Here is a 26,085-nt window from a genome sequence, read left to right as displayed (position 1 = left end):
AATGGCAATAACAGTATTCTGTTGAGCAAATATCTTGTCATTTATAAAATAAGATTGTTATTGATGGGTATTTATTTTCAGTCATATTTCAGCTAATACTGTGGTGAATATCCTCATATATATATATNTTCTTTCCTTTAGAGAAGTATATATATCTGAAAGATACATATCTAGAAGCAAAATTCCTAAATTAGAGGTTACAGTAAATGTATTTTATTTTATTTTTTGAGAGAGTATAGAGGAGAGTCGGAGAGGGGCAGAGGTAGAGAATCTTAACCAGGCCCCATGTCCAGCATGGAGCCTGGGCTCCATCTCATCACCTTGTAATTGTGACCTGAGCCAAAATCAAGAATCAGATGCTTAACCAACTGAGCTACCCAGGCGTCCTTATAATATATGCATTTTAAATTTTGGAAGATACTGAAAGTTGTTCCAGTATTTTCTCTGCATAAGTTCTCTTCCCTCAAGACAGGTCATGCTGGGGGCACCTGGGTGGCTCAGTCTGTTGGATGTCCAACTTCGTCTCAGGTCATGATCTCACAGTTCGTGGGTTCAAGCCCCACATTGGGCTCTGTGCTGATGGCTCAGAGCCTAGAGCCTGCTGCAGAGTCTGTGTCTCCCTCTGTCTCTGCCTCTCCCCTGCCTGCATGCTTGCTCGCTCTCTCGCTCTCTCTCAAAAATAAACAAATATTAAAAAATAAAAATAAGAAAATAAAGACAGGTCTTGCTCTTGCTTTCCTTAAAATTTTCATTGGCTTTTCGGTTGTCTTTATTTTATTTCAGCTGTATTAAGGTATAATTGATATGTAAAATTGTATTCCATTACCTTTAAATTGAGGTCTGTTGAGTCTACTGATAATTACAGAATTCCTGCTTTGCCAGATGCTGGGGATACAAAGATGCACTAAAGTTTTCACAGTCTAACAGGTTAAACCAAGGTATCTCAATAGCGATAGCATTGATATTTTGGGCCTGCTGATGGTTTGTTGTGGGGGATATCCTGTGCCTTTTAGGATATTTAACAGCATCCTTCACTTCTACCCACTAGATGCCAGTAGCACTCCCTACCTTACAATCATGACAATAAAAAATGGCTTCAGACATTGTCAAATGTCCTTGCGAGGGCAGGACTCCTCTTCTTCCCTTTGAGAATCATTGGGTGAGCAGACATACAGAAGATTGTAATATAATGTGGCAAATGATGTACTAATATTGAACTGATAGTACTTTAGGAGCAGAGAGTAGTGACCTTCTAGTTGACATCTTTAAAGACTTAGCTTAGATGCTACCTTGTCCCAAAGCCTTTTCGGCCTCCTGCCTCCTTTAAATTACTGCTTGTTTTAATAGCACCCATTTCCCTTGCTCTGTATTATAGGTAATGTGTTTGTCTCCTTTTGGAATTCAGCAGCTGTTTCTTTACTCATTTTTACCTCTGCTTTTCTCCTCCTCCCTTCTCCTCTTCCTCCTCCTCCTCCTTCAATGAACAAATACCAGTAATGGATATAGAATAAACATAGATTTGTCTGGTTAATATATAAGGTATATTTTGCCTTCTTGCTTCTGAAACAATTACCTTTGTTGAGATGTGTGGGAGCTATGGTACCTGTTTATTTCATACCACTCTGAGTTGTGTAAATGTGCTAAATTTTTAGCTTTTTAAAGACTCTTGACATTTAGAATTATGTTTCAGAAATTAACCTATAAACCTGTGGAGAAAAAAGCCAAGAGAAGCAAAAGGAATTTTAGATTTAGTCTTGCCTGAGTGTGATGGAATTTAGAAGAATTAAATGTCTTCATCTGAAGTCTGTTTTTTAACTCTCTAGGTTTTATGTATTCTAGAATAACATGAAATATTTTAAAAATGTAACTTTATCTTTGAGCAATGCATACTGATGAAATGGATAAAATGTCATATCTTGGATTTGTTTCAAAATAATATGGAAACACTATGGATATAGAAAAACAGAATTGTCCTAGAGTTGATTATTGAAGCTGTATGGTGGGGTACATTGGGGTTTATTATATTCTAATTTTGTATATATTTGAGATTAAAGCTTTTGGAAATGTAGGTCTTGTTCTCTCCTGTTTTTTATTAAGGGACAGTTTGGATTGCTAAGTTTTTAAAAAAGAAATTTAATCTATAAGATTGGACTTTAATTTTGGTGTCTAAAATACCCTGTGGTGTTTGAGTTAGTGAGATTTGTTCATAGTAGCAGTTTGTATGGGGTTGTATCATAAGTGTCAAGAGGTTGTATGGTTCTGTGAAAGCCAGGAAGATGGATTTTGACTGTTGAGACCATTTCCCTGCTTTATCACCTTTAACATGAAGATAATTGATTAAATGTAAAGAATAGCTAGTTATACTAAACTACAATGACGTATTCTTGATTTTTCTTACACGTTAAAGGGAAAAACTAGACATATTTTTTATAAATCGTCTTGGTGTTTAAATTCTGGCAAAGGGATAGTAACTAAGGCTCAAAAGTTGGAGAGAAGAGAGGAGTTGAACAAGTTTCTTAGAGTGCACCCGTATTTAGTCAAGTAAGTCAAATAGCCCTTAATTTTGATTTGTGGTTTTTAAGAGAAGGATGCATATTTTCGTATTTCTGAGAAGCTTACAGAGTTGTTGGGGGTATTTAAATCAGAGACATGGAACAGTAATCAACTACATAAACTTATGTACAATTGACCGTATAAATCAATGTAATGTTATAATTGTAGGTTAAAGATAATTGTGTAGAAGTTCAAAGAGGGAGGACTCCAGTTGTCTGGGAAGACTTTATAGAGAACGGAGACCTTCTAGAACTTCCATGGATGAAACTAAATTTGTATACGTAGAGAATTGAAAGGAAGATGTGTACTAACAAGGCAAAAAGCATTAAAAAGAGAATAGAGGCAGCCTTTCCAGGAGACAGTTTAATAGCCTAGCAGTTCCCAAAAAATGGCTTGTGAGATAGTATTAGATATTATTAAATAAGTTATAGAAATTCTCTTTAACATGTAAGGTTTGTGAGAAATCCTGTGGAATATAAGCCTCTTGATTAAGTAAAGGAAGCAGCATCCTTTTTCTTTTTTAGATTATATATCTCTAAAAATTAGTATTTTGTTGGGTTAATTATAAGAAACACTTTGGAAAATACTGTAATAGCTGAAGGGAAGGCTGGGGTGTTGTTTCAGGACTGGTGACTGATAGGACACATTTATATAAGACTGGAGGACACTATACTACTAGTGAGGATTTTAATAGTTTTAACTTAAGGAGCCCTTCAAAGTTTTTGAACAGATGAATACCATGAAATAATCAGTTCTTGGAAGGTTTTCTTCAAGAATAGATTGGAATGGGGGTGCCTGGGTGGCTTAGTCGGTTAAGCGTCCGACTTTCGCTTAGGTCATGATCTCGCAGTTCGTGGGTTCGAGCCCCGCGTCGAGCTCTGTGCTGACTGCCAGCTCAGAGCCTGGAGCCTGTTTCAGTCTGTGACTCCCTCTCTCTCTGACCCTCCCCTGCTCACGCTGTCTCTCTCTCTCCTAGAAATAAATAAAACATTAAAAAAAAAAAAAAAAGAATAGATTGGAATGGGAAGAAATTAGCACTAAAGAAGGTAGGAAGCTATTTCAATTATACAGGAATAGAGTAAGGAAGCAAGAACGCTAGACATTTCAAAAGACAAATCCATAGGATTTTGGTGACTCGCTGTTGGGAATAAAAGATTAGTCCTTTTTAAAAGTCATAATCATTGATGGGAAGGGAAACTGATCTAGGGGAAGCAAAGGGAAAGCAGTTTTAATGGATTGAATTTGTAGTTCTAGGTGGAAATGACTGTTGGTAGTAGAGATGGAGGGCTGAAATTCTGTAGAGGTGATGGACATGAAGTCGTAGAACAGATAAACTGAACAAGAAGAGTTATAAAAAGGAAGATTTTCAAGAGATTTTTAGGGATGGGGACTATAATTAGTTGCCTTGTTAGCATCCATGAAACATGCAGAAAAACATATTTTCTACAATTTCTAGGATAATCTTATAGGATTATAAGGTTTTAGTGGGTAATAATTTCTTTGGATAGCAGAAGGACAGGTATTTATCTGTCTTCTGTCTGGCATCAGAAAATTTAGTTTGGACCCTGTAGATTTGGTTTTGGAAGTTTGTTGGTTGGGATTTGGCTTTGTCTGATTATTTCCTTTCAGAAAAGAATCTACATGGATTGCTTATTGGTTGTGTTCACCAGTGCTTTAGTTAAAGGAGCTTATTTTATCCTAGACTCTTAATAAGTTAGAACACCAGACTTCAAGATAAAGATTTTGTTTAAGGAGGTTTAAGGAGGAATTAAATGCTGTATGAAACCAATCCACATTTATACCAGTGCATTTATTTCCTAAGNGCCCCCTTTTGAGACTTTTTTTTTTTTTTTTTTTTTATTACCTACTACTTGTAACTGCCATTATCTTGGGTCCTCTAATATGCTGAAATTCTTTCTTTAGAAGCTTAAGTGAAGGTGGAATAGAATATAAGCATTTATTTATAAGAGGAAGGGGATTTCACCTTAAACCTGTGAAAATAAAATGTTAGGCTTTGAGGTAATACCTTATAATTTTGGTAAATAGGTAGGCAATTGATTTTTTTATGTTATAGTGGTAAATGGCAGAAAGTTAACTTATAAGGACCATAAAGAAATCTTTTTGAAAAATATCCTTAATTTTCAATAACTTTATTTCTCTCCTTATTTTACTTTCCCCCTACTTTTGAAGAATGTGACTTTTCTCCTACCATTTAATTTTCCTGCAGCCTTGTACTTGTTTCAGCAGCAGTAATCACTTAGGGTTGGCACAAGAAGTTAAAGAAGATTTGAAGTGCTTGTTTGTGACAGTGAAATAAAATGAGTATTTGAGTTCTAGTCACATCTTTTCAGTTGCTTTTACCAAATCTTCAGAATCCTTTTTGAAGAAAAAATTATGTTCCATAGTAAAGAAACTATACTTGAATTCCTGTTTTAACTGGCTCGTAGTAGAAAAGTAGTTTACCACCTTTTTGCATTTTGAAGTGGGTGTATATTGGGGGAAGAAGAAAAATGTGAAATTCCAATTCCTTGAAGACGTAATTTGAAAGTTGTAAAATGTGATTTAAAAAATGGAGATGCTAGTCATGAGTACTATCTACCTATTGTTTCTGGTTTTCTTTCTGGGCACACCCAACTTGGGTGTAGCCGTATAGCTTGCTTTGGCCAGTCAAATAGACCATAGTGACTACTCTGCTAGCCTTGACTCTTATGTGTGGAAAGCATGCAGTATACCCTCAGCTGACCTATGATGGGCCTAAATAAAAAGATAAACCACTGAGATTTCAGGGCTTGCTTGTTTGCTATTGCTACTGCAACTTAATTTTGCCCTGCATGGTTAAATGTGGTAGACACTAGCTCTCTGATGCAGTTAAGCACTTAAATTGTGGCTAGACTGAATTCAGATGTGATTAAGTGTAAGATACAAACTGGATTTTGAAGATTTAGTATGGAAAAAAATAAGAATGTCAAATAGGTTAATTTCTGTACTGTTTATGGGTTGAACTATAATTATTTTGAATATATTGGGTTGAATGACATTAAAATTTCACTATTTTTAAGTTTTTTTATGTGGCTTCTAGAAAATTTAGAATTACATATGTGACTTGTATTCTGTTGGGCAGCACCAATGTAGCCTATTGTGACTAAACCAAAATTAATACAGTAGGGTGCTCTAACAGAAAAATCCTCAGATGGGGTTCAATGATCAGGCAGCAAGGAAATTGATACTAGAGTCTAGGAAGATGCCGTGCAGAGTTGCCTGCAATAACTTGGAGACAAGTAATATACATACTACATTTGTAGCTTTAGAGGATGAAGCTGGAAAACAAACTGTATATTAACTGCTGTTGGCTCCATTTGACAAGATATAAGAAGGAAATGAGCTAGAAAATGATTGGCTGGTTTGCATGTAAGAATGAGAAGCTATAAAGAGTCAAGAAATTTGGGAATTTGTAGGATCGGAAGAAGCAACTGGTTTCTCACATTCAGTTGTAGGAGAGGAAACTGAGAAGCCTTTTGAGAAAATAGTTAAAACAGTCTTATGGCAAGGATCTAAACAAGATTATGACCATCATCCATTTTAAAATATCTGAATGGATTAAGGTGACTCAGAGTAACAGCCTACTAATTCGTTTTGGTTAGGGAAAAGAGACCAAAGTATGGATTCCCTACTAAAGCCAGGTAAAGGTAAGCCCTAAGTACTCACAATTAAGTAGAGAGAGAGACACAGACAAGTAAGCAAAGAAATCTCTTCAGGCTAAGATAGATCTACAAAAAAAGCTGTGATCTAGATATTGGCACTTGGAAATGGCTAGAATTAAACATAATAAGAAGCCTTCTAAGTTTTTCGGGGAGTTGTATAGCCAAAGAAGCCACAAGGATGAAAAAAGAATGAAAAAATTGTAATTGATTGAGATTTAATGTTCTTAGTCCCTGCCACTTAACCTTGTACCAGCAGGCTGAGAATTCTGCTTAGCTGGGGAGGCACACTCTGTGTCCCTTCACTTGTGGTGAGCAAGATAATAGACAAGGAAAAATGTCCTGGATGGTGGAGCTAAGAGGCACAGAGAACATTGTGCTGAGAAACTCCTGCCAGTGATCAGAGCATACCCTGCCCCTCCCCTGTCTGTTCCACGGGCTTTATGAATTACCATGAACCACTGAGTGTTATCTCTCCTGTTCCCTTTCTTTTGAATGCGTGTTTTTTTAAATGGTTATACTTACCTTGTTCTTACCTCATTTTTATGGTTATACTTCTAACCATTGTGTATTTTTTATGTGTAGGAAGAGGTAGACAACCTGTTGTTTTAGTAAATAGGTTTCTGTAAAGAGGAGCTATTTCTGGATCTGATAGAGTATTTCCATATCATCCACAGATCCTGGTCTTTGTGTTGATGCTGTTACTAGATGGAATTTTCAGGTCATCTTCTGCAGGAAGGGGACAGGTGTATTCCACTTTTAGGAAGGAGAATGAATTGAATGTTTGACCATAAATGGGACTTGGGAGTCAGGATTCTTCATAAATAGTCTAGTTCTGTTCTCTTGACTTTCCTGTCATTTTTGAAGTCAAGTGTGGCCATATGATTTATTATGGCCAATAAACTGAAGTTTAAAAACAGGATGTGATTTACCACATCCCTTTTTACCTTGTTTGTCAAGGCAATCTTGGAAGTGTGTGTCAGGCAGAGAGTTTAGGTTCATGAGGGACTGATAAGCCGGTCCCCCCTGCCAACCTGAATTGGACATGTTAGATTAGTGAGAAATAAATAATTTTGTGTCAAGCCATTGAGGTTTGAGAGTTGTTTATTACTGTAGCACAACTTTACTAGTCCTGATTGATGTGTTAGATTATAATTTGAGCCAGAGTAGGCGCTCATTAAATGTTTGGATTGAAGACATTTTAATCTGAGGGCAAAGGAAAATGTACAAATTCTAAAACTGCTGAGATGCAGCTTTTCGGTTTATATTCCATGTTATAGCCAAGCCCAAGAATGACAAAGGGCCCTCTTATATAGGTGATATGGCAAAGAGACGATGTTAGGTAGAAGACAAAGGAAAGAATAGAAAAACAATGAAACTTGTAACATACAACTAAACATAATTGTTTAGAGTTGTACATAGGTGGTGTGGTTTCCTACTTCTGATGGTAGCAGCTCAAATTAAGATTGTTGAAAATCCACAGAAAGTGTTGTTGAATAATCCTTAAGGGGGAAAAATGGGCATTTCTGAGACATTTGAGGAAAGGGAGTTTTGTTTAAATGGGGATTTTTTTTTTTTTTTAATGAGGAGGCAGGGAGAAAAAAACCCAAACCATTATTTTTTCTAGCCATATAGTGATAGCAGTATGGCTGTCAGAACCCCAGTATGTAAAACTGACCTCATGGGATTGCTCTGATCTTATATGAGGCCTGGGACCCAACATACTCATCTTCTCTGCTGCAAAGTTACAGTTTATAGTGTCCTTTTAGGCACTGTGGCATATTTTTTGGAGTTTCTTAGGAGAAGCCTCAGATTCTTTAGTCCTAATTTTTCCAGTATTCAGATACAATTTTTAACAAAGTTGGCTGACTTCCAAGTTGCAGGTTGGGTTAGCAGATACACATTAGAAAGGATGATGGCTGTGTAGCTTGGGAGAGAGTTGATATCACTAGAGTTGGGAAGAAGGCAAGAAAAGATGTAAGAAATAAAAAATTGGAATTCTGGACTTAAGTGCAGTGTTCTAGGGCTTGTCTGATACCATAAATTATTTTAATAATGAATTGCAGTTATTAAACAAAGATTAAATAATAATTTCAAGTTCCTGCTAAAGAAAGTAGGTGTGTAATTATTTCTGGAGAGATTTCCATTTAGAAGTTTTTGATGTATTTTTAAAAGTGATTTAAAGGACACCGAGGGGACTCAGTTAGTTGAAAGTCCAACATTGGCTCACATTGTGATCTCGTGATTCGTGAGTTCAAGCCCTGCAACGGGGCTCTCTACTGTCACTGCAGAGCCTGTTTTGGATCCTGTGTCTCCCTCCCGCCCCATGCTCCACCCCCTCTTGGTGCGTGTGCACACCCTCTCTAAAAAATAAATAAACATTAACAAAAATAAAATGATATACAAATAAATATTGAAGTACTAGATAATATTCTTCACTGTTTAATTTTTTAAAGTTTTTATAATTAAAACAATGAAAAGAGCCTACATTATTTAAATTTGAGAAAATGAGTTTATATTACGCTGTATTCATTACCATTGTATTTCAAAAAGTTATACAGTATCTAAAAACATAACTGAAATCTGTAATGACTTTTTAAAAAGATATTTTTTAAAATTTTAGTTCACATATAATGTAATATTGGTAAAGAAATATTTTAAGAAAGGATTGCAAACTTTGTATTTTAGAAGAGAGTTTTCTTGCAACATGAAATGAGAATGCATAATAAAATCAGTATAGAACTTTTTTTTGCATTCTTGATGAATAATGTAAACATATATAGGAACATGGAAGAAGATAGGTTTACTGCGTAGGTGGCATGAAAACTGAGAATAGGATTATGTGAGGTGAGGTCAAAGAATCATATATAATTTACTGATTTCTGTTTTTGTAGATTTCACACACACCCTTTTTTTTTTTTTACACTAAGGAAAAATATTTTTTTAAGTGTAATTTTGTTGTGATATACTTAGACTAGGAAGTTGTTTCCAAGGATAGAATATTTAGAAGTTTAGTTGGTAAGGATGTTAACTTATATAGGATCCAGTTTATGTTATGGTCACAGTTTGTTTTGAATAAAGAGCAATGTTTTATCTCCCAGTTTAATTATTTAATATATTCATAATATGTGACTTCAGATCATCTTCAGTTGTCTCCAAAAATTGTACCTACTCTTAGAGTGAATGTTTGGTACTATTAGGATCTGAATAGTAAAAGTTAGGTTAACTGCTTATAACAAATCCCTTTCTTGGTGTTTCTTAGCAGTCAAGGATTATTGGAGACTGTCATCCTTTTTGGTATTTTAACCTGGGGAAGTGGTAGAGAACAACTTTCTTTCATTTTTTCTTTCTTCCTTTTTTTTTCTTTTTTAAGCTTTACAGTAACTTTTAAGTAGTCTTTTCCTACCTGAGGGAGAAAGGAAAACTAGTCTCTAAAACTTACGGGGGAAGGGAGGAGCCTTACGAAGGAGTACTGTCTGCAATACTATCTTAATATTGATGTGTATCCTTTACAGTTATTCCGAACTTCTTATTGTGACATTGAAGATTTTTTCTGTGAGGTTCCTCAAATGAAGTCCTCTGTGGTGGGAAGCAGCAGGGAAGATTTTTCCAGATTTTTAAAATTATGGTAAAAAGCATAACACATTAAATTTACCATCTTAACCATGTTTAAGTGTAGAGTTTTGTAGTTAATACTGGACAAGTTATTCAACAGATCTCTAGAACTCTTCCTCTTGTAAAACTGATACTCTGTATCCATTTCCCATCTTCCCTCTCCCTTAGCAACCACCTTTCTACATTGTTTCTGTGATTTTGACTATGTTAGATACTTCATAGTAGTAGAATCCTACAGCATTCGTTTTTCTGTGAATGGCTTATTTCACTTGACATAAAATGTTTTCAAACATCCATGTTGTAGCACATGACAGGATTTCCCCCCCCCCCCCCCCCAAGACTGTACAATATTCCATTGTAGGTATATACAACATTTTCTTTATCTTCCCCAGATTTTAAAAGTCACATTAATTTCATTTGATGAAGCTCCAGTTAAAGTTACATATTCATATGTAGGGAGGCTAACTTACTTAAGCCACTTTTCCTGGGAACTAACCTTGGTAGAGAACTGAGTTTTAGAAATATTTGGAGTATGTTTTGCATAATTTTTTTCTTATGTTCTGACTCCGTCCATTTTCAATTATGTGACTTCTAACTACTTAAAACTACTGATGTTTGGTTTTTTTCTAGAAGGTAGAGGAATATAAAGTGCTTACAGTCGTGTCTGACAAGGAGTAAGTCTTAAGTGTTATCATCTGATAGAACACTGTTCCCTTAACAGAGATTTATCCAGAACTTCAGATTAAATAAAGTGAAGTTAATTTTTTACTATTTACAGTGTATTAATTGCAAGTCACATAGCCTTTTTCTCATCTATTTGTGGTATGGCTATAAAGTAAAGTCTTCTATAAGGCATATTAGAAAATCAATTATTTCTAGGGGTGCCTGGGTGACTCAGTCGGTTAAGCATCCGACTTCGGCTCAGGTCATGATCTCACGGTTTGTGGGTTCCAGCCCCGCATCAGGCTCTGTGCTGACAGCTAGCGCAGAGCCTGGAGCCTGCTTCGGATTCTGTGTCTCCCTCCCTCTCTGACCCTCCCTGCTCGCGCTGCCTCTCTCTCTTAGAAATAAAAAGAAAGAAAGAAAGAAAATCAGTTATTTCTAATTCTGTTTACATCTGTGTGTGTATATATCCTATAAAAACTTGTATTGTCTATATTTGCTAGGATGAATAATGCTGTTGTATAATCTCTAACTGGGTAGAAAAGCTTTGAAGATAATTCTGAAAACTGCTATAAAAAAATAGAAGGAGGATTTGAAAAAGATTAGTAGAGATGAAATTAAAGATTAATTTTAATTTTTTTTCATGTTTTTATTTATTTCTAGGAGAGAGAGAGAGACAGCGTGAGCAGGGGAGGGTCAGAGAGAGAGGGAGTCACAGACTGGAACAGGCTCCAAGCTCTGAGCTGGCAGTCAGCACAGAGCCCGATGCGGGGCCCGAACCCATGAACCACAAGATCATGATCTAAGCGAAAGTCAGACGCTTAACCAACTAAGCCACCCAGGCGCCCCTAAAGATTAATTTTAAATACAGGAAAGGGAGCAGTCATAGAAGAATAATGATCCAGATCTAGAGAGAGAGGATTTGTGGGAAAGAGATTGCTTCATATTAAAGCACAGATAATATATGTACATATATTTTGTTTATAATAGGTAAAGCAATAAAATTTGGTTTTAAAACTTTCCCCTAACGTGTTAACTTCTGTTGAGTAGAGTAGCAAAGTTAACATTTCTAAGAATCAGTGTCTGTGGTTTAGAACTATTTCCTTGGGAGAAAAATTGGAAAAAGAGACTTGGTAGCTCTCACATATCCTTAGGAATCTGAATACTTACGAATGTGAAAGTCTAATTAAAATAATATATGAGATCTTGTAGGATTATTCTATAATTCTGTTCAGGTGATTTTTTTTTTATGGCAGGTGAAACTGATTAAAGGTAAAATGTAAATAAAATAAACTTTAGAATCAAATGAAGTAATTTCATCAGGGCTTAAAAAATTGAAGGCAGAGAATATGAAAGCCTTTGATAAGAACAACAAAAATCCTAATGATATGCTATTGATAAAGGAGAATATCTCATATTATCAACAGTATGTTAATTCATATTTATCTAGTGTTAGTTATTTAAATTAAATATGCATATTCCAGACTTGATAAGCCAGTTAAGAATGTATCTTAAATATTCTGTTAGCTCTATTGATAAATAATTAGTCTTAGGAGAAAGCATTTAGCATATTCTGGTAATATTTTTAATAGTAATCTAGGCATGTCCTGAATTATTAATGCCTAACTAATATTGATTATACAGATTACCATTGGTGCCTTCATTAATTCCATGTCAGTGGTGTTTTGTTACATATGATATGCCTGCTCACTCCCTCTCTTTTTACTTAATTTTAGCACGGTGCCGCATGTTGCTGTTTATATATGCTTGAATTGAATGAGTTTATATTTTCTGGTTTAACTAAATGATCTTTAAAGTGAACAAGTGTCTTTAATGTCTGTGTAAAGAAGCCATGGTTTGAGTAGAAAAGAAAATGCAAGTATCACTGAACAACAAGAAAATGGCAGAGTAGTCACTTTCTGTCTGCTATTGATAACATCGAATCTTGCCCTGAATATTTTGTCGTGACTTTTTAATACTGAACTGTCATAGTTAACAATAAAATTAAAATTGTTAATCTCCTATATGTATTTGTTTTCTAATATTTTTTTATCAGAGTGTATATACTTAATATTTATGGGGTGCATATTCACAGCTTTACTAATAGGGCCAAACAATCAGAAAGATTTGGACATCACTGGCTGGCTTTATCTTCCTAATCCACAAAAGCAGCCAAACTTACTCCCCTCCTTCCTTCCTTCCTTCCTTCCTTCCTTNCTCCCTCCCTCCCTCCCTCCCTCCGTTCCTTCCCTCAGTCCCCTCCCTGCCTCTTCCCTCCCCTCTCTTTTTCACCCTCTCTCCCTTCCCTCTTTGCTTCTTTCCTGTTTTGAGAAAGAGAGGGAGAGAGAGAATCCCAAGCAGGCTCTGTACTGTCAGCACAGAGCCTGATGTGGAGCTCAAACCTACAAACTGTAAGATCATGACCTGAGCCAGAACTAGAAGTAGAATGCCTAACCCACTTGAGCCACCCAGGTGCCCTGCAGCCAACCTCTTTGTCAGTAGTGCTATTTGGCTATGGGAAATTGGTTTTATATAAAACCTCACCACACTTCTGTACCCCAGGAGACTTTTACTTCTATCACATCTTTTCTCCTTTTTTGGTATTTTCATACTTAAACTGTATTAATAACATGTTAAGCTATATTTTTCTTTCAGTTTTATGTTTGTCCACTGGCTATGCATGAAAATTAGTCTGCATAACCAGATCGTATATTGTATGTGTGTATATTTCATCATTTAAGTCTGTTTCCCTCTCTCTTCTTTCAATTCTTGCCCAGATAATTTTTTTCTTTTCTGTATCCCTCTTGCTAACTTTTTTTTATTATGGTAGGTTGTGAAAATAACCATAAATGTGAGACAATACTGCCATATACCAAGCCAGATGAAAAGGAAATTTAAACATTCTGAGGTAGAGAGTAAATATAATTTAAAAAAATAGCGCCATCGGGACACCTGGGCTTAGTCAGTTAAGCCTTTGACTCCTGATTTTGGCCCTGGTGATGAACTCGGTGTCCAGGAGTTCCAGCCGTTGTGATTGTCTCTCTCCTTTTCTCTGCCCTTCCCCTGCTTGCCTGCACTCTCTCTCTCAAAATAAGTAAATAAACTTAAAATAGTGCTGTTTATTATAAAGTTTTTTTTTTAATGTTTATTTTGAGATGAAGAGAAAGCCGGCACATGAGCACCTGCAGGAAGGGGTGGAGAGAGAGAGGGGGATAGAGAGAGAATCCCAAGCAGACTTCATGCTGCCAGCACAGAGCCCGATGTGGGGCTTGATCACACCAACCATGAGCTTATGACCTGAGCCAAAATCAAGAGTCAGATGCTTAACCAACTGAGCCACCTAGGTACCCCTCTTTGAGAATTTCTATTTCTATTGCCTAATTATTTTTTTCATTTAAATTTGTTTTTCCTTATGTACCCAAAGTCCTGTTTAAACAAACACATTTTTTAAGCATATTCATTTTTTATATTGCTAGTATATATTAATACATGTATTTGCTACTAGACATGTTAAATCTGCCTTTGTTGGCTAGCTTAGGAACTTCAGTAACATTCTTAGAATGCTTGCTTTCCCAGCAGAACTCTTGGGAAGGGTTGTATGTACTTGTTTACAATTCATCTTTCATTCTTTTGAATCTACTTTACGCAGGGTTGTGTCCTAACTTCTCTACTGCAACAGTTTTTGTCAAGATCACCAGCGATTACCACATTTTAACATCCCAGAGTCATTTCTTAGTCTTCATTTTACTTGACTCACCAAGCATTGACACCTATGATTGTGTGCTTGAAGTGATTGCTACACTTGCTTTCTGGACACTAGTTTCCTCATGTCTCTGGCTGGTTCCTTTTAATGTCTTCTTGTTAACGTTGAAGGCTCCAGGGTTTCTCTTTACCTGTACTCCATTCCAGGTCACTCTTAACAATCAACTGTATATGCTGATGATCTCCAAATTTATATCTGTAGGGCATACTTTTGCCTGAACTCCAGACCCATCAACTGCCTGATTAGCATCATCATTTAGTTATTTCATAGGTGCCTCCAAACTTTCATATCAAAAAATGGGCCCCTCATTGGCACCCTCATCCCACAATCTTTTCAACTTCCAGTCTACCCTATCTCAGTTAATGGCATCTCCATCTCTTTTATTACATAGCACAAAAAACCTTAGAATTGTTTTTAACTCCTTGTTCTCACACCTCACAAAAAAAACTGTTACTAAACAGGTTGTTAGCACATGTCATGGACTCTTCCTGACTGGCCAATCCTTACTACTTCCTCATTAACACCTTAATGTTAGGCCACTATCATTTTTCGATAATTATATATTAGCTTCCTAATTTAATTTATTTCCCTACTTATGCTCTTGTTCCCAGTAGTCTCTTTAATGCAGCATCCAAAGTGATACTGAATTTATTTTAGTAAAATGTAATTTAAATTATATCACCCTTCTACTCTTAATGCCTTGGTGGCTTCCCTGGTCTTTGAGGTAATATGCAGTGTGTAGCATCATATATGATCTTCTCTCCTCCTCTTCCACATTTTTACTTTTGTGATCTTGTCTCTTACTGCACTTTAGCCATATTCATTTCATTCTAGCCACACAGGCCTCCTTGCTTTTCCCTGAATACACCAGGCATGCATCCAACTTGATTTTCCTTCTGCCCAGAATACTTTCTTCCACCTTTCTCATCCTTTGCCTCTAGGCAGTTTTCTCTGACCTTCTTCTCTATTTAAAACAGTCAGTACTTCACTCCTTGCACTTCCTGTCTCTCTTTATCATTCCCATAACACTTTGTCACCTAAAATGCTGTGTATTTACTTAATTGTTCTGTCTTATCCCAACTAAACAGGAAACTTAATAAAGGTAAGACCATAACTCTTGTTAACTGTTTTATCCTTAGAACCTACAACAGTGCCTGGCACATTGTTGTCACTCACATACTTGTTGAGTGAATAACATATTCTAAACTTCAATTTATGGACTTAATTTTTAGAGCACACTCATCTTTTAAGGATTTTGTTTTGTTTTAAGGATTTTGTTTTGTTTTAAATTCCTATGTTGGCGGGGGGTACCTGGGTGGCTCAGTCAGTTGAGCGTCTGACTTCAGCTCAGGTCATGATCTCACGGTTTGTGGGTTCAAGCCCTGCGTTGGGCTCTGTGCTGACAGCTAGCTCAGAGCCTGGATCCTGTTTCAGATTCTGTGTCTCCCTCTCTCTGACCTCCCCTGCTCATGCTCGCTCTCTCAGAAATAAATAAAACATTAAAAAAAAAATAAATCCTGTGTTGGGGGAAGGTGTTAATTGATTATATAGGAACTAGAGATGAAGCCACAACAAAAGAAGTTGATTGACACAGAATTCCTAAGTACTCAAAAAATTTTTTTATTTAGAAAAATACTTATATTGAAGTATAATATACATGCAGAAAAATGTAAAATCATATGTGTATACCTTGATGAGTTTTCATAAAATGAATACCCAGGAAAAATTACTCAGATCAAAATATAGGACATTATCAACAAACCAGCAGTCTCCTTATACCCGGTTGTTACTCCTCTTAAAAGTAGGCAGTCACCATAGAGTAGCTTTACCTGTTCTATGTTCTAAGCTTTATATGAATGGAATTGAGAGAGAGAGAGAGAATGCGAGCTTTTGTTTAAAATTGTTTCTGATATTCATTCCTGTTGCATATAGGTTAATTTTCATTGTTTTAATATATTTTGCCATATGAATGAATATATCATGATTTATTTTCCATTCTGATACAAGTGGATATTGAAATTGTTTTAGGGTGAAATTTTATACTTTCTGTGGAATTGTATGCATTTCTGTTGGAATGAAATTGCTTGGTTTATAGGGTATGTGTAAGTTTAGGTGGTTTTTTTTTGTTTAAAAAAGTGTTTTTAATGTTTATTCATTTTTGAGACAGACTGTGCATGAGTGGGGGAGGGGTAGAGAGAGAGGGAGACACAGAATCTAAAGCAGGCTCCAGGCTCTGAGCTGTCAGCAGAGGGCCCCGTGTGGGGCTCAAACTCACAGACCGTAAGATCATGACCTGAGCTTAACTGACTGAGCCACTCAGGTGTGTCTGCATAGGTTTAGTTTTAAAAGACGTGGTCAAAAGGTTTTCTAAAGTTATGCTGGTTTATACACCCACTGGCAGTATGAGAGAGTTTTAGTTGTTCCACTACTTTGCCAACAGTTGGCCTGGTTTGTTTTGAATGTTAGCCATCATGGTGGCAGGCACATATCTCACTGTGATTTTACTTTTTATTTTCCTGATACCTAATAATATTGGGTACCTTTTCATACTTGTATGGTCCATTTTGATGGATTATTACTTCCTGTTCCTCTGAGCCTTATGAATAGATTTCTAAGAATAGTTAGGTACCTCATGTAAGACATTAATAGAGAGCACAGTAAAAAATATTTTCCTATTATCTACACTAAGCTATTGAGGAAGCTGTAACCTTGACTGCCTAGTACTGGAGACTTATTTTTAAGGTGTCTGTAATTAAATTGATATGCAGTTAGCAAAGGGGAATTATTTCTGATTTATTGGATTAATTAATTTTATCATTAAGATTCTAAAATACCCCAGATTATATATGAGCAGTGATTTAAAAATTGGTGTAACACTTTTTAGGCAGTTAATCTGTTATTTTTAGTGAACACCTTTTGGTCCTTTCCCTATGAAATGACTTTTAATCTTATTAAAAAAATCTTCTCTTTATGTATTATTTGCAGATAGAAGAAACAGAAAAGTAGAGGGCAAAGTCTTTCCAGGTAGATTATTACCTATATTGGAAGTTCCTCCTTAGGGAAGTTTTGTTAATTTAGTCAAATTTTATTTTCTGAGCACTTTGGAGTGAACCACTTATTATCTAAAGGAATGTATGAGCCAATAAATATAATCTACCGTAAACATATGTAAAAGAGATGACATTTGACCTAGCCTTGAAGTATAAATAGAGGTTAGTTCGATGAAAAAGGGAAGAGATGGAAAACAGTTTACGCAAGATACACACACGAGGGAGTGACATTGAGAAAGGGCATGTTTTCTGAAAATGGTGAGGATTTGAGTGGTTTTTTTTTTTTAAATGTTTGTTTATTTTGAGAGAGTGCAAGTGGAGGAGGTGCAGGAGGGGGTGGGTAAGAGAATCCCAAGCAGGCTGCACACTGTCTGCACAGAGCCTGATGTGGGGCTTGATCCCACGAACCACGAGATTATGACCTGAGCTGAAATCAAGAGTGGGCTGCTTAACCAACTAAGCCAGGTTAAGCCAACTGCTTAACCAACCCAGGAGCCCTGAGAATTTCAGTGTTTTTAATAGTGAAACTTGGAAGACCAGGTTGGAACCAGGTTAAGAACATTCTTGAATACCAGGTTAATGAGTATGGTCTTTATACTGTAGAAAAACAGAGAATTAGTGTAAGTGTGGTTGTAGGGAAAGTGATGCCATTAAATTTTTATGTAAGAAGAACATTCTAGAAGCTGTGGAGAAGATGGATTAGCAAAAGAGGGAGATGAGAGGCTGGGAATGGACTGACAGAACTCACCTACAGTTGGTAGTTCGAAAAATTAAGTGGCTTATAATGCTATCAACTAAAGGGATGACAGGAGAAGGTTTGGTTGGTGGACAGGATGTGTTCAATTTACATGTTAAGTTTTACTGCCTGTATAGTATTCAGATTCAGTAAGAAAGGACACTAAATTGTGAGTATTTATGCCCATGACACAATGTTTAAACCTATTTTGTAGATTGCAGTAAGAGAACTAGCAATAGGGGCAGGAATGTGCTATAATATCTTCATCCCCTCAGTCAAGTTGCATTTCATTCTTGCCCTCTTTTATCAATTGCGTTTTTTGTTCTCTTTGGTGTCTTTAAATCTTCTGTCTCTCTAGACTGCCTTATCCATCCTTGATATTAGTGTTTTGTCCTCCTTTTTACCTGCTGCCTTGTCACAAATAATACAAGATGAGCAGCTTTAAAAACATCTGATAAAATTCCTCATTTTGTGGACTTCAAACGTACTGTACTCTGGATATGTGGTATCCATGTACTAGGTCTTTTATTTAACTTATAAAGCTAGTATTATGCAATATTTGTGCAAGTACTTAAATATCTGGTCATAATGATGCAGATGGACATCTGATTAAAGGAACAGAGAGGTCAACACGCATTTATGTTGTGTATTTGGAGGAATTTTATATATGATGTAATTCTTCTTTTTTACTGAGGAAAATAGAAACCAATTTTCCTTCAATTTCCAGCCATCGCATTCTCTCTGCATCTGGATTCTAGCATAGTTCATGGCACATAGCAGCTAATTCCTTCTGGGATGAATGAATGTGCTTGTATCTTTTCTTACCTCATGTAATGGAGTTGGGGCTGCGCTCCATCAGCTAAACCTGTAAGTTCTGTTGTTCATCATCCCCTCCTCACTTTTTAGGGTTTTCAAAACCTTGTGTTTTCAACCAGTCTCTCTGTAATGGATCTTTCTCATAAGGATTTAATCATGTTCAAGTTTTTCCTGCCTTTAAAAATATAACAAAACAGTCTCCCCTTAACTCTCGTCTTTGGTCCTCTTAAGCTTCTGTTGTTTATTTTTGTCTCTCTTTCAAACCAGACTTTTTGAAAAACGTATCTGTACGTGTTATTAAACACATTCTCACTTCTTGCCCACTTTCTGTGTTTCTTTCTTAATTTATTTGCAGTAGTTGATGTTGACCACTTCCTTTCTTACTTAAAACACATTCTTTCCTTTCTTTGATGTAGCACATTTTCCTGGATACTAATTTCCTTGCAGGTTCCTCCCCTTCTGCCTGTTCCCTTAAATGTTTGTATTCCTCACTGGCTACTTTCTTTTCTCTTCCTATTTATAGTCATGGAGTGATCTAAACTATTTATTTGGATCAACTCCATCACTATATATATACTGATAACTTCTGTATCTCCAGCACTTACCTCTTTTTTGAGCTCTAAAGGTGTAGGTCCCGCTTTAGTACTTGTTTAGCCTCCATAGTCTTGAACCTTGAACTCCTTAACTGTCCTTTAACTCTACTTGGTCTTTCTCCAGCATTTCCTGTCTCGGTGAATGGTACTACTGTCTACCCTGTTTTGCACAGGCCATGCTTCCCTTTCTTCTCTACCCCCGCCCCCCGTACTTTGTTATGGTTATTCTGATAAAATAAACTAGTTTAAAACCGTTTGAGGCATTTTTCTTGGTTGTTGGTTATACAGTCTAGTTTTTGTTAATTTAAATTCAGGAGTTGCAAGGCACATTTGATTTTTTAAAGCTATTTTTGCCCCAATTATCAGTGACTAATTTGGATCTAAATAAGTTTCCATTAAGATTTTTAGCTTACATAAATCAGAATAAAAATCTGAGAATTTGTTTTACCCAAAGATGGTTATATTCAGTGTTTCTTCTAAAGCCTGTATTGTTTCTTTAAAAAAGTTTTCTGAGATGATAAACCTCTTAGTTTTCATGTAGAAAATGATGTATCATTATCGATGTAAAGATGTTTGGCTCTGCTGAGAAAATGACACTTCCTGCTATGTCCACTCTTCCTTACCATTGCATCCTTATTTTGTTTTCCATTCTGGGTTGTAATAAAACTCCTTGAAAATAGAAACTATCTCTCTTATTTCTGTCTCCTTCCATAGTGATGTTGTGGCCACTATAGATACTTTAGTAATGATGACTTAATTTAAAGGTTAGATTTGTGAGTACCAGTTTCAAGTGAATGACCCCTTCTCTTGCATTTACATAGTACCTATAGATATGGATGATTGATTGATACAGGTTGTGAAAAAGTGGTTAAGGTTTTAGAATTTGCTCCAATCTGAATTGACTGTTGGATTCTTTGATTAGTTGAACAGTATAAAATTGAAGTTTCAGATTGCTTATGACTTAGCCTTAGCTTGCTCAAAAAAAATTACTTTTTTTCTTTTTTTTTAAAAATTTCCATCCAAGTTAGTTAGCATACATAGAGCAATAGTGATTTCAAGAGTAGATTCCAGTGATTCATCCCCTATGTATAACACCTAGTATTCATCCCAACAAGTGTCCTCCTTACTGCCCCTTACGCATTTAGCCCATTCCCCCACCCACAGCCCCTCCAGCAACCCTATTTGTTCCCTGTATTTAAGCATCTCTCTCATGTTTTGTCCCCCTCCCTGTTCTTATGTTATCTTTGCTTCCCTTCTCTTATGTTCATCTGTTTTGTATCTTAAATTCCACATATGAAAATTACTTGTTTTTCTTAATATATCTTTGAAAAAGCATGCTCTCATGCTGGCTTTATTCTCTTTTTGGCTGAATTCTTTGATATTTAGAATAAGATAGAAATAAGGACCAATGATTATGTCTAGGACCAATGGTTATGTTCCACAGACATGATTTTTGACTTTTACATAGTATTCATTTTATCTTAGAGAGGCTCACATCTCATGCTTTTTGGGCCAGTGGGCTGCTTCTCATCTGTATTTGCTTTTTTCTTTAGATATTAGGATCAAGGAAGAAGAACCTGATCCTGAAGAGTGGCAGCTCAGTGGTGATTCTACATTGAATACCAATGATCTAACACACTTAAGAGTACAGGTGGTAGATGAAGAAGGGGACCAACAACATCAAGAAGGAAAAAGACTTCGGAGGGTAGCTTGCACCTGTCCCAACTGTAAAGAAGGTGGTGGGAGGTATGCACACATGAAACATACTCTTTTTTTTTAGCACTACTAATATTCATCACCCTAATTTTTGAAATACTGCATGCCGTATCACTTAATTATGGGAAATTTCTCATTACATGATCATTTTGTGTGTATGTCTGTATGAGTGTGGCAGAAAAAGTTAGGGAACAAAATATATAAGATAGAATGCCTTTTTTAAAGATCTAAAATGCCATTTTTAAAACTAAAGTTACTTAATTTGCCTTAAAAAAGAAATGTAACAGATGCCATTTAACAGACCCATATGAGAAATTAGCCTATTTGCAAACCAGCAATGAGATTTGCCTAAATACAGATAAAAAGTTGATTTTTAGCTTGAGAATGGCAGTTATATAAAAATAAGAACTTCAGAAATAGTTGTAAGCATAAACATTTTCTATTTTCAACAGAAATGAATAATAAGCCTTAATGATGGAATTTTTTAAGAAAGTGGAAATGTAGTATTTTAATTCAGTACTTTAAAAAAATAAATGTTAAGACAGAATAACATGACAGGAAAAACTCAAAAATAGATCACTGATTATATTAAATGTGGATGGGTTAAGCTTAATAATTAAGACCTGGAAACTGAGATTGTATTTTAAAAACAAAATCTAGCCTTACGTTAATTATAAGGAACATCTCAAATAAATTGGCACAGGAATGTTAAAGATACAGGGGTGGAAAAAGATTAGGCAAATGTTAACAAGAAAACTTGAATAGCACTGTTACTATCAGACAGTGAAGAATCAGGGTGAAAATCATCAAATGATTAAATAGGGGTAGGTTTCTTAATCATAGGAAGTTTTCATCAAAGGAGATTTAATAGTTAATGATACTTTCCCCCATAAATTTGAAATATACATAGAGCCGAAACTGATAGGACTCTGACAACATACTGATCAAAATCCCTAGTCATAGTGAAAAGCCTTAACACATCTCTCTCAAAAATACACTGTTTAAGTAGACAAAATACACTATTAATGCAGTTAATGAGCTTGAGCTAATAGAAATAGAGCGTGTCTGCCTTCAAGTTGGTGTTATTAGTTGATTTGTACATTGGCCAGCCCATTCACAATGATGGTAACAATGACTAATAACAGCTAACATTGAGGGCTTACTGAGTTTTAGATGTTAGACAGTCTTATCAGTGAGGCACAGAGAGGTTGAATGACTCTTAAGAGCAATATGCAGCTGGCATTTGGACCCAGTTTCTTACTCCAGAGCATTAACCACTAAACTGTACTTACTGTCTCCTGAGTGGATTTGCTTCTATATTGGATCCTGAGGTATTTGTATTTACTGGTAATTATTTGTTGGAAATCTTATTTATTCTTTGAAATGTTTTGGTCAATTTAAATAAGTTTGGTTAGGCAATAACTTTTCTGAAATTTACTTCCTTTTTAGAGGAACTTTCAAGATAAATTGTTCATGAAAGTCCAGTCTAATTGAGGGTCAAGTTCTGGCCTATGTTTTACTTAATGCATTTTCTTGAAAATTATATTCCTTTAGATTTGTGTTTATTAAACTAATATGTGCTCATAAAAATTCAGAAATCTAGAAGAATATTAAAAGAATTCCAAACTTCTACCCCACCCCACATCAAGATAACCATTATAACATTTTTGTATATATCCTTTCAGACTTTACGTATCTTTTAAAGTGGAATCATTCTCACTGTTTTACATGTCTTCTCTTATTTTGAAAATTTTTGTGACCATATTTCCAAGTCTGTATAGAGTCTACATCAATTTTTTAATGGCTGGTAATATTATTGTATGGATGCGTAAGAATTTAACATCTTTTTTAAGAGTTTGTTGTTGTCATTCTAATCTTGACACATACGTTTTTGCACATTTGTCTGATTACTTCATCACTGTATGTTGGTATATGTGCTGCCGAAGCGAGCACTTCATCACTGTATGTTGGCAGAAGTGAAATTGTTGGATCAAAGGGAATTGTCTTCTTTTCTGTTTCAAGCTATACTCTTACCAGTGGTGTATGAAAGTATCTGCTTTCCCACACCCTTGCCAACAATAGATTTCATAATTTTTAAGTACCCTTTAAAGTCTGATATGAAAAATAATTCCTCATTATTGTTTCATTTAGTATATTTTTTGTTACATTGTGAGATTGAACATTTTTAGTATGTTATTTTACCATTTTAAAATTTCTTTTGTGAATGTCTTTTGTGAATCTGTTAATTTGTGTGTTTTAACTGTCATATATGCTGATACTCTTTCCTACTTTTACATTGCCTTTCAACGTTATCAGTGGTTTGTATAATGCATTGTCATAAAAGTAAGGGTTCCACCACTTAGAAGTTTGCAAACTTTTGTTTTATGCACAGAAATTTTAGTTAATCAGCTTTTATGAAATACCTTATATAAAAAGACTTATTTTTTCTAAAGCTTTTGTGAGTTCGGTTTTTAAACTTATTCTAAGCATCAAAATGGAAGTTCTTAAGAAAAAAACTGTATAGTTTCTTAGAGCTCATTTGAACAACCTTCAACTAATTTATACACGATAGACACAATTATGTCTTTGATAGTTGTTGCACCTAATTAATAGAAGCATGCCTATAGTAAATCCAGAACATTTCAAAGTGTTCTGCAAAGGTGAGGTAGGCAGTACTTCAAAAATTTTAGAATATTGGCTTTTTTCCCCTCAGCTATATTCTTAAAGATACACATATATAAAGTGGCATATTCAGAGAACAAAATTTTGTTTACCTTCTTGAGCAAGGTGTAAAATATAAACATTTAAAAATTGTGTTCATCTGGGTATTTAACCAATATTAAGGAGACCCATCCCTCAAACTTTTTACTCTAGAGGAAGAGGCAAGTAATTTTAATAAAGTAGAATAAATTCTAAAAGCATTATTGTTATGTCAGGTTTGTGTGGATTAGACATCAGTCTATATTTAAGTAATTTAAAAATTAAGTTATTTTGCAAAATTTGTCAGCATTTTGGTTGGTGTCCCATTTCTCCCATCCCAAGCAAAAGAAAGTACTTGATTTACTTCACTTTTCTTGAGAATTTAACTTTATTTATTGTGTCACTCTGTCTTGGCTAGCATTGTTAAATTTTTGAGAACAAGTTTAGGTAATCAAGAATAGAAACTCAAAATTGTTTTTTTCTAGGTTGTATAATAGGTGTTAGTGGTTTGATTATGTAAATCAAGAAGAAAATTTATGGCTAAATCTTTTATTATTACTTTTATATTTATTTATTGAGAAAGTTCTTTTCCTTAACATCACATACTGTAAATCCATATCTAGCATATCTAGATCTTATCTTGAATAAAATTTCCTTTTTAAATAGAAATTTGAACCTGGGTGTTAGGCTTTTCCCTTAAGTTAGGTATATTTATGTGCATCCCTGGCCCCACCTTTTTTTTTTTTCTTCTTCTTAGATGCCTGTCCCATTTTTGAACAGTATTGCTCATTTTCTTATAATTCAATTGAAAATAGTTTTCCCGGGCTCTTTGGTTCTTTGAGAACCCAGATTCATTGCTATAATTTGTTACAGTCTTGTGCATTGTTAGTGCTCTCAAGCTAAATTTTGCTAAGTTAGTAAAGTATTTATCACTTACGAGTTTATAAAATCACATTGATTCATGTGAGTGGTATGCTTAGCGTAGAGGCAAGAAGTCATGAGTATAAGAGTGAACTGAATTGGGTTCTCTGTGAAATTGCTATGGTGAACACAATATGTGAAATTGATTTGTACACCAATAACCACAAACATTACTCTTTTTTCTTAGGGCTGTGTGAGAATAAAATAAATTTTAAAAGCTAAATTAAGTGGAAATATTGGCTTTGGTTAATACTTTGGCATTGCAGGTGAGCCAGAAAAACCTGTTTCATTCAACTCAGCTCTTGGAAAAGAGTTATAGACATTGGGGGTGGACTGGAGCAGAAACTAGAATTGTGTTAGATTATGACGTCCTTGCCCTTAAGACAACAGCATGACTCCTCCTTGTCTTTACTTATGCTATTCCTCTGCCTGGAATGCCTTCCCTCCTTTCTATCTAAATCCTACCCACCTCTTCCACGAAGCCTTCTCTAACTACTGGAGCCCACATTGATGTCTCCCTGTTCAGAACACCTATGGCATCTAACAGCCAGCACTGCACCGTTTAGCACTGTTTGTCCTATGGCAATTTCACATGCTACTGAGTGTGAGTACATTAAAATATAAATGTGGGGAAATATGCATTTTTCCAGTAAAATTTGAAAAACGATAGGTATAATATATAAAGGAGGATTTTCAGGCTTATGGACAGCTTACAGGCTATATACCTAGACTAAGAGATTGGGGGAGGTGGGGAAGTCGGGGCGGGGGGTTTTAAATGTATTTTTTTTAATTTCAGAGAAACATTGCAGAATTTATATGATTTTGATAGTGATTCTAAAATGTCATGTTTTTTGTAAATTCATTTATTTTTGTTCAGTAGCCAGTGCAATTTTTTTTTTTTTTTTTAAAGCTTGGGTAATAACATTTTCTATAGTGCTTAATACTATTTGAATATCAGTTCTGGAATCAAAATCTTCTTGCTTAGGCTAAAATACCTGTGTTCATTCATCTAATAAGCACATATCTCCCAAACTCTCTTCTTTATCAAATACTGAAATGTAACAAATGTCAAATTTTATGCTGTGGAGAAACTGTATTTTATTATATCTCTGATGTGTAATTTGGGGTATCTTTGCATGGTTACTATGAAGGGAATTTTAACTATAAAGATAATTTTGATTTATATTTATTTTCTATAGTGCTAAGGGAGGTAAGGCAGTAGCTTTGTCTAGATTTTTTCCTGCGATTTTTCTCCAAGTCT

General features: G+C 35.3%; 1 protein-coding gene across 1 annotated transcript in view; it reads left to right on the top strand.

Moving 5' to 3' along the window:
* The window catches only part of SP3 (Sp3 transcription factor), a 49,038-nt gene that overhangs the window by 17,975 nt on the left and 4,978 nt on the right, over positions 1–26,085 (top strand). The window contains exon 2 of the mRNA XM_077751132.1: positions 21,041–21,233. Within this exon, the coding sequence (XP_077607258.1) occupies positions 21,041–21,233 (193 nt within the window). The remainder of the gene's footprint in view (positions 1–21,040; positions 21,234–26,085) is intronic.

The sequence above is a fragment of the Crocuta crocuta genome, unplaced genomic scaffold, assembly GCF_008692635.1.
Source record: "Crocuta crocuta isolate KB4526 unplaced genomic scaffold, BGI_CrCroc_1.0 scaffold219, whole genome shotgun sequence".
Lineage (NCBI taxonomy): Eukaryota > Metazoa > Chordata > Mammalia > Carnivora > Hyaenidae > Crocuta > Crocuta crocuta.
The sequence above is the reverse complement of the archived record's forward strand: the minus strand, read 5'-3'. Positions and strand labels throughout refer to the sequence as shown.